We start from the raw sequence: 9,531 nt of genomic DNA on the forward strand, positions 1-9,531 counted from the left end.
TCCCGGCAGAGCTCAGTCAGATCTACAACACTTTCCATGTTTCTCAGTTGAGAAAGTGTTTGGTGGACGAGTCAGCAGTTGTACCCTTGGAGGATATTCATGTTGATAGAAGCCTGAATTATATTTAGAAACCCATAGCGATCATAGATCGGAAGACGAAGACCTTGAGGAACAAGGTGGTTCAGTTGGTGAAGGTGCAGTGGCAGCACCGGAAGGGTTCCGAGTGGACATGGGAGGTGGAGGAGGAGATGAGGGAGCACTACCCAGAGTTATTTCTGAAGTCGACAGACTTCGAGGACGAAGTCTAAGATAAGTGGGGGAGATTTGTAACGGCTCGTTTCTGGTACGTATTTATTTTGATTAAATGCTCTTTTAGGAAGAGATACTCGGCGAGTTGTAGCCCAAACTCGCCGAGTAGATGTCAAGTTGGATGCGGATTCTAAGTGATCTACTCGGCGAGTCCACGCTTGGACTCTGCGAGTAGGCCAATCAGGAGGAGACCCTAATTCTTAGGGTTTGCAACCTATTTAAACATCCTTATAGCCCCCATTTCGGCCTCCATCACCCTCAGAGCATTCCTTATCAAACCCTAGACATTTTCTTAGTGAGTGTGTGTGTTTATTGCTTGTGAAGGCATCTTTGGAGTAAGAAGGAGAAGGAGAAAGTTGAAGAGTTCAAGGAAGAGGAAGTAGATCCACAATACACACTCTACTGATCATCTTTTCTGGTATTAAATTCTGTACCTTTCTCATTTATCATATAGATCCATATTGTTCCTAAATTGTGGTTCTAAGACCAAAACCCTAGATCCCTTATGAATAGGCCTTGTGGCCGGGTTATATCTCAGATCTGGACACCCATGGCATGCTAGAAGTATAAAGTTTTGGTTGCGGTTGTGATTAAAGTCCCCATTGAGCCTAAAACCTCATTAAGAGCTTATTTTGGTCATATGAAGCCTCCAAAGCCATGCATGCACGTACAGTTAGCAACTTTACGTGAAAAACATGCGCTAGAAGTCTAGATCCATGATTTGTAGCAGCTGCATGGCTTAGATTGGACCTGTATGGAAAAAGGGCTGAATGAACTCGGCGAGTACACAGGACGACTCGACGAGTTATATGAAGTTAGCCGTCGACTCGACGAGTTGGAAGAACAACTCGGCGAGTCCGATGGAGTTTGCCTTAGAACTCGACGAGTTGTATGAGCAACTCGGTGAGTCGGATGAGTTTCCCGAGCAAAGTGGTGTTCGAGTAGGAAGGCTTCATTCCTTCGTAGTTACACGTATAGTTAGCAACTTTACGTGTTCAGATGGTTCCAAGATTTCAGATCTACGAGTTAGAAACCATAGAGCGAATTCGAATGTGGTTGTATGAAATCTACTCGACAGAACTCGACGAGTAGTTCCTCAGACTCGGCGAGTCTGGTCAACTAGAGGTTGATTTTGACCAGGGGTAAAATAGCTATTTTACCCTCAGTACAGTTATCAGTAATTGATTGAATGTATTTATCGAAATTGTAGCCGGGAAGATACCGGAGCAGCAGCAGTCGGTTTCCAGATCAGTTCATTTAGCAGCTAGTGTATGAGGTGAGTTTCCTTCTAGTAGGAACGGGTCTAAGGCCACAATGCCGGCCCGTTTAGCTAGCAGTAGTTTCCGGACTTGGGTCCGATGCAGTAGATAGTATGTTTGATGCCTTCGTGGCTCAGGAATGATATATATATATATATATATATATATATATATATATATATATATATATATATATATATATATATATATATATATATTTATATGTTATGTGTTCCGGGCTACGGCCCGATGCAGTATGCAGTTTATGTGTTCATGATAATTGATGTGTTATGCTATGCTATGCTCAGTCAGTTTCCGGACTTTAGTCCGATGCAGTTAGTTTCGGACTTCAGTCTGATGCAGGGGACAGGGTCTCAGTCAGTTCCGGACTTTGGTCCGATGCAGTTAGTTCCGGACTTCGGTCCGATGCAGGGGACAAGGTCCCAGTCAGTTCCAGACTTCGGTTCGATGCAGTTTCCGGACTTCGATCCGAGGCAGTGGGCAAGGCCCAATATGTGTTTATATGTTATTTTTATGGTATGTGGTAGCTTGGGGGAGCTCACTAAGCTTTGCGCTTAAAGTTTCAGTTTTGGTTTTAGGTACTTCCGCAAGTAAAGGGAAGAGCTCGGGTTGATGGCATCGCACGCACCACAGCTTCAGTTTATCCTGGGAATTGTTTTAGCTTGTCATAGATATGGTTTGATACAGTCTTGATACAGTTTTCTCATAATACTTTGCTATGGTTTTGAGATATTGACGTACGAGTTTTATTTTATGATATTGACATGATGTTTTAGTAATTATTAAACAAAAATTTTTAGGTCGTGTTTTGGGATGTTACACATTGATTACAATTTTCCTCTTTTAAATCATGGTTTCATAGAATATAGGACATACCAGTTCCATTCCATCATAATAGGAGGTTCTGGTCGAAACTGTTCCTTTCCATTTAGGATTTGAACATTTCCTCTTCTTTCCGCCAACATTCAGAAATACGATAATTGGAACTGGATAAGAAATCTAATTTCTTTTTTGTTTTCATGCTTTGGGGAAGGTTTAAGAATTCCATCAATGTCTTCTCCATTCTATTCATATGATAATTCATGTTTAAATTATCATAAGAACTAGTGAGAAATCCAAGCACAAGATCTATAGGAAGACTCTTGTCATGGGTAACATTGAGATTCTCATGTTTATCTATGTAGCTCTGATTGAGCACATACAAAACGTTATCCATTAGCTTGCATACAATTAGGAACTTTTTAATGGTTTTGAAATCATTCTTTCCATGCCTTTTGGTGAAACATTTCACTTAATTGCAAATCCATTTCATAACTTCACATGTTCACAAAAGATCCTTTCGGAACATCGAGGACATAGCGATAATGATGCAATAGACCTTATTTGACAAATCTACATGTTTATAGGAATAACAACTTCTTCAAAGTTGACCCATTATTGATTTGAGGGATATTCTCATTGAGGATATATTTGACAATTTTTAATCAAGGAAGATTCCATAGCAAATAAGTTATTCTCGATGGAGAACATAGAGAAGCTAGAATTTGAAAGTACGGGAGTAGGTGGGAGAGGATTTCCATCTAACCTATGGAAGAAGGTTTAAAGAATCAATTCAATCCTTAGTTATTAACCCAATTTTAAATTAAGGCTACGATTCATATTTTCGATTTGAACTTTAAAGAGGGACATCGTAATCAAATTGCGAATCTATTTTAGATAGGTAGGACTTTTGAAGAGTTTCAGTTTATTTTGAATCTTAGAGATCTTTGAGATTCATTGAATTACCACTGGCGTGTTAATCTCATATTATGCTCTTACATTTGTGACTAGAATCCCAAGGATCATAAACAAGATATTGATAACCATGCAAACATATGTGGCACCCTCGATGTTTATGATATCACATTGACGTGCTGGTTAACCACACATGCTCCATCAACTTTGTAGTCCCAAATTAGTATGCCAATTAACCATACGCGCGCCACTAACGACTCACAAAGAAACGATATGCGTTTTCATGGATCAACATACAATTTCACATGTTTCCTAAAATAACGTTGTAGTCCCAAATTAGTATGCCAATTAACCATACGCGCGCCACTAAAATGATTAGTGTCCTGTCAACACCCTTTCGACTAACAAAAATACACTATGCAAAGAAGTGGTGGGTGAGAATGACACTCATTCGACATTCATTTTATAGACCGTCTCCTTTTATATATATATATATATATATATATATATATATATATATATATATATATATATATATATTATAACATAGTTTTATGAATGAGGCCTAGTCTTAGTATGACTAAAATTATTAATCTCATAAGTATATTATTAGAAACTCTTATAATATATAAATGTGTATTTTAAACATTTCAAACTTACAAGGTTTGAATCTAATTAATTTATTTAACTATTCAATGATTAATATTCAAATATTAGGATTAATAATATTTTATGGATTATAATTATATTAATTAAACTATTAACTTAAATATTAATTCCATATTTATCTTCCTTTATTTTCGAATTTGGATATATCTTATTACATAATTAAAGTTCAGATTGTTAACGATTTAAGATAACTATTAATTATCAAGTAATTATCCTCAAAGACGAAAAAGACAAGTAAATATGGATCTGGCAGAAAAGGAGGCGCGCCAGGCAAAGTGCGTGCCGCGCTCGACGAACATAAGAGTTATTCGATTTTTTCAGTTTTGATTCCAGTTTCAATTATACACTTATAATAAAAAGAACCCTAGGTTCTGATATCATTGATGAGTTTTTTAGGTTACATTAAACTTTTTTACACAAGGGAAACATCATACAATCTAATTATGAGCACATGGAACCTATAGATCTATGTCTTTTCTCATTATAACAACATAATATTGAAACTATCATAAACCCTAGCCTAGATCAAAATCAATAGATTGAATTACATAGCTTTAGTGCTATGATCGTATATAAACTCTTAAATCCTCAGATCTCCTTCAGAAAGGTTTTACCAAAAGTATGGTTGTCTCTAATGACCCACACCTAAAACTCTAAAAATACTAGAAATCAATAGGAGAGAGGATGTGACTTGTAAATTTTGTTTTCCACCTTGTGGGAAGTAAGAACCATGAAATTTGATGCCTAAGGGGTTCTATTTATAGCTATGAAATCATTAGGATAAACCCTGATGTGAATAATAAGATAATTAGATTTTATCTATTCAAGGTAAGGTATCATTGTCAGCTCTAGGAGGCTTCCGGAAACCTTAAAATCGTATATTCCATGGATAATTCCAGAATTTTCTTTTTTTGCTTGGTTATGAACAATTACAATTTAGTCATTGTATCTTTAATTAATTTCAATTATTCTCAAATTAATTTCAAATTAATTCTGATTAATAATTAGTTAATTCAAATTATTTTCTAATTAATTTATTAATCATACAACAAATTAACAAATCATTTTATCTCCATCGTAAAGTCATTTTAGCTATTTCTGGATTTTAAAGGCAACCATAAATGACTTTATTTTTATTCCATTAAGTTACACAAATTTAGATTTCATTTTGACCAATTAGTTATGCCTTCCACACCTATTCTAACATAAACTTCAAAATTTATTGGTATAACCAAAAATTTTGTCCATGTAACATTAAATCATAATAGGCATTGTTGCACCTAGAGCCCCATTGAAAGTAGAGGGTTGTTTAGAAGCAAAATATTAGGAAAGATTGGTTCGACATGAGCCTTGGTGACAGCGAGGGAAGAAGAGGAAGTACAAACAAGGATAGAAGCAAAGGATCACTTAGGAGCAGATTGGGGGATGATTTGAGTTAATGATGTGGAAGTTTTCTTCTGATTTCTTTGGTGTTTGTACAAAATGACCTTTAAAAAATCTTAAATAAACACCCAATAAACCGAAAAATTGGAAAATTTGTAGAATTACTATCCAAATCCGAATCAAAAAAATTGGAGATACAAAAATTTGGATAATGTTAAACACCCCTAAATATGTGTGTGTGTCGTCCAAGGAAGGTGGGGACGGGATGATTAGGTCGACACCGTGTCGATAGAGCGGGATGAATTTTTGGTGGGAGCCCTTTACAACTCCGCGACCATATTAGTGTTTAATATATTTTCTCAGTTAGTATAAATACATGTACAATACGATGGGCTAGCATTGGGCTACTCTATAATGGGCTGAGATACAAACAATACAAATAATAATTTACACTAATAGTAGTTTGGGTATTGAAACTCACCATTGTCAATAAGGAGTAAGGACCGCATTCTAGTTTACATTTGAGTGTTAATCTTCTTCCCGATTTTTTCATTTACAGAACACAACATAATTAAAAAAATACAAGTATTTACATACTTTCTTGCTGCCTATCCAGAACAGCAGAAATCATCTTATTGATGTCAAAAAACCTGTCACATTGATCTTCAACTCATAATTTCCCATTTCATGCTGCTTTTCCAGTATTCTATTAGCAGATTTGACGACAGTGTGGTTCTGTTTATCAATATCAATCATCTCAAGCGTGGGGATGTCTCCTATATTCTCCGGAATACCCTTAAGATAGTAGCATTCTAGCAACACCAATCTTTTAAGGCAGGGGAAGTTGCAGCTATAGGCGTCCCATTGATGAACATCAAGATTCTGCAATTTCAAGAACTTTAGTTGGCGAAACTGTCCCTCACCTGTGTCCCACAAGGGTCCTTCAAAAGCATAGTTTAGCAACTTGAGAACTTCAAGGTTAGGCAACAATTGAATATTTGACATACAAAACCAAGGAAGACGACATCCTGATAGAGTAAGATTTTTTAGGGTTACTGGGAAACTAAAGTATTTATTTGACAACAGTGATTCCACCTGCAGAACTTCCGGCTGGATCACCTTCAATGTTTCAAGATGATCTAGTAAGGAAAAATTCGGGAATGAATCATCTTTTTGATCCCCATAAACAGCACAACCAAGCTTCCTGATATTTGGAATCCTTTTCAACAAACTTTCAGCTCTCCCATCTAATCTTACCATGGAAAGAGTTTGCAAGTTGGAAAACACATCAGACTTGGTTGGGTTGTGAATATCAGGAATAGAAATGATCATTTCAATCCACAAATGCCTCAAACTAATCATCTTTGCAATGTTTTCAGGTAAGTTCATGAAACCAGAGTAATTTTCTTTAAGAATGAGAGTTTGAAGTTTCCACAAATCACACACTGCGGAGGGGAGCTTTGTGACCTCAGACCAAAGAGCTAAGTGCCTAAGATGAACTAGAAATTCTAAAGCAAGAGGAACTGTGGATGTGTGAATAGTTTGTAGATCAAGTATTCTGATAAGTAGAAAGGGATGGAAACACCTTTCATCTCCTAAACTGAAGTACCATTCCTTGTTAAAGCACAAAAACGAGCGAACATGTGGGGCAGAATTGTCAGAAGAAATCTTAGATAAAAATTTAGAGTCCGCAAATAAACGCCGTTGCTTATCTCTACATGAAATAAACTTAGATGACGAAAGGTAACCTGACCTTGAGAAGAAATTCTCTTCTGTAGCTTTTTTCAAACATAGCTCCCTCAGTAGATCATGGATACGACAAGCCTTGACCCCACCATTGGACCTTCTTTTTGCAACAATCAGTAGACTTCTATCTATTAAATCCATCAAGTAATCTTCAGCCACTTCTTCCATGAGTTTTGAGCTATCTTCATGTATAAATCCCTCAGCCACCCATAACCAGATTAACCTTCGCACTGGGATTTTATAGTCCTCTGGGAAACCCCCTACATAGAGAAAACAATCTCTTAAGTGCCTAGGTAAATGGTCGTAACTCAAAGCTAATGTGTCCAAGTATCCATTCGGATCCCCAACAATGTATGAAGTTACACTTTCAGCAACTTTTTCCCACAAGTCTACGCTCTTCTCTCCCTTTACTAACAATCCCGCTATGACAACTACTGCTAATGGTAATCCCTGACATTTCTTGGCAATTTTAATTCCAGACTTGATCAATCTTTCGGGACAACCCTCTTCCTGAAACACTTTCTTGCACAATAGCTCCCAACTCTCCTCTTCGGTCAGAAATTGTAAATGGTGTGTGAAGCCATCTGGTTTTGCGTAAAAAGCTATTTCTGAGAGGCGAGTGGTTAGCAGAATTCTACTCCCGGTGTTGTCATTTGGGAAGTAAAGTTTCAAATCATCCCACGCCTTTGCACTCCATACATCGTCAATGACAATTAGATATCTCTTGCCTTTCAAGCTCTTGTACAGCAATTCTGAGATTTTATGATCCTTCAACTTATCAAGATCTTCTGGCTCTAGTTTACCAATGGATGTTAAAAGGGAAATTAACAGATCCTTTTTATCATATGCTTGAGAGACTGTAACCCATGCACGAACATGGAAATGATAGACAATATACCGATGGTTGAATACTTTTGTTGCCAATGTGGTCTTACCTAGTCCACCCATACCAACAATGGACATGACATCTAATTGCTTTCGATTTCCTGTAAGTCTGTCGAGTAAAACCATTGAGTCGTCTTCAAGACCCACAATGATTTCTTCGTTTAGGACTTCACTAGATGAATTTCTGGTAGGCGAAGTTCTAGCAGAAGCCGGATGCAGGCCTTGAGTTTGATGAGACTGCATCTTGGTATCCATAATCTCTCTCTTAATTGACTTGATCTCTTCTATAGCACTATCAAGGTTTGGGGAGAGATCACAGTTGTCAGCTACACAAATCGTCATGCTTGCATTGTTTCTGATGATAGCACTGGTGAGGAATAGATCGACAATGTCCTCAGCATCATCTACCACATCTTTGAGCCTTCTCTTCAAGTTTCTCGCCTTTTCGATCTCAAGGGGTTCCTTTGTAACCTCCATATCAATAACAAAGGTTCTTAGGGACTCAAGTTCCTCATATAAAGACTGGATCTGTGACCTCTTGTCCTGAACAAATGGGTTCTCATTGATCGATGGGTTGTGGTCACAGTATATTAGTTGCTTCAAGCTCTCCATTAGTAATTCTAGACCGGTGTGTTCCATCTTATTTTCTTTATTTCTTTCTCTCTCTCTCTAAACACAATTCTTAAGTTCTCAATTACGCAAAAGTAATGATTTTAAACGAGACCCTTTTCGTGTAAAATCATATTGATGGGGACTTGTTAAAATTAAATTAGTCTGTTTAGAAGATAATGGTTTTTTATTTTTCGAATTGACGATTAACAGATTCGCGAATAAGCTGATGTTGGTTTGAGTCAGAAAATAGACTAATAAAAGTATTCTAACTGTTAGCTATATTTTAATTCACATTAGACGATGTTTACACAATGTTTTAATAATCCAGGTGGAGTCTTCACAATGAGGTGAAGACAAGAACAATCAAAACATGGATTTTTCTTGGTAACTCCTTGTTTGATGTTAAGTTTGCATGCATACTTTTCTTTCTCAGGAAGTTAAACTTAATTATTACAATAATGTATCAATGTTGACTTTGGTTTAGGTGTAAATGGACGTTAAAAGTATCGGATGGGCATATTCTATACCCATATACTGTTAGTTTCATTGGATATTTGAGATCATATGCACATCCGGTGGATATTTCAAAGTGACATTCGTATCTTCATCCAACAATTATTAAATCGATTATTTCTACTTTTACAAATCAAAACTAGTAATCAACTAATTTTGAGGGAGGTAGAAACTATTATTTATTGAACCCTATTATTGTTAATTTTGATGATGCTTCGAAAGATCTTTTATTTCTGTTGAATGACATTTAAGAAGTTAGTGGTTAGGCTAGCAATACCTATTAGTAGGGATATAAACGAATCAAAAGAATACCAACGAGGCTTATTTATGTTCGTTCGTTTAAGTTAATCGAACAAATAAACCAACACGAATAGTTAAACGAATGAGTTTTCTTGTTATG

The 9,531-nt window shown here is 36.5% G+C and overlaps 1 protein-coding gene across 1 annotated transcript; it reads right to left on the minus strand.

Annotated features, from left to right (window-relative positions):
• Positions 1 to 5,823: 5,823 nt before the first annotated feature.
• On the minus strand, positions 5,824 to 8,710 carry LOC145012157 (putative late blight resistance protein homolog R1A-3). Its single transcript, XM_078970937.1, has one exon. The coding sequence runs from the start codon at positions 8,643 to 8,645 to the stop codon at positions 6,003 to 6,005; it is 2,643 nt and encodes an 880-aa protein (XP_078827063.1). The 5' UTR covers positions 8,646 to 8,710; the 3' UTR covers positions 5,824 to 6,002.
• Between the last annotated feature and the right edge of the window lie 821 nt (positions 8,711 to 9,531).

This window comes from Lactuca saligna, chromosome 8 (genome assembly GCF_052625555.1).
Source record: "Lactuca saligna cultivar CGN05327 chromosome 8, ASM5262555v1, whole genome shotgun sequence".
Lineage (NCBI taxonomy): Eukaryota > Viridiplantae > Streptophyta > Magnoliopsida > Asterales > Asteraceae > Lactuca > Lactuca saligna.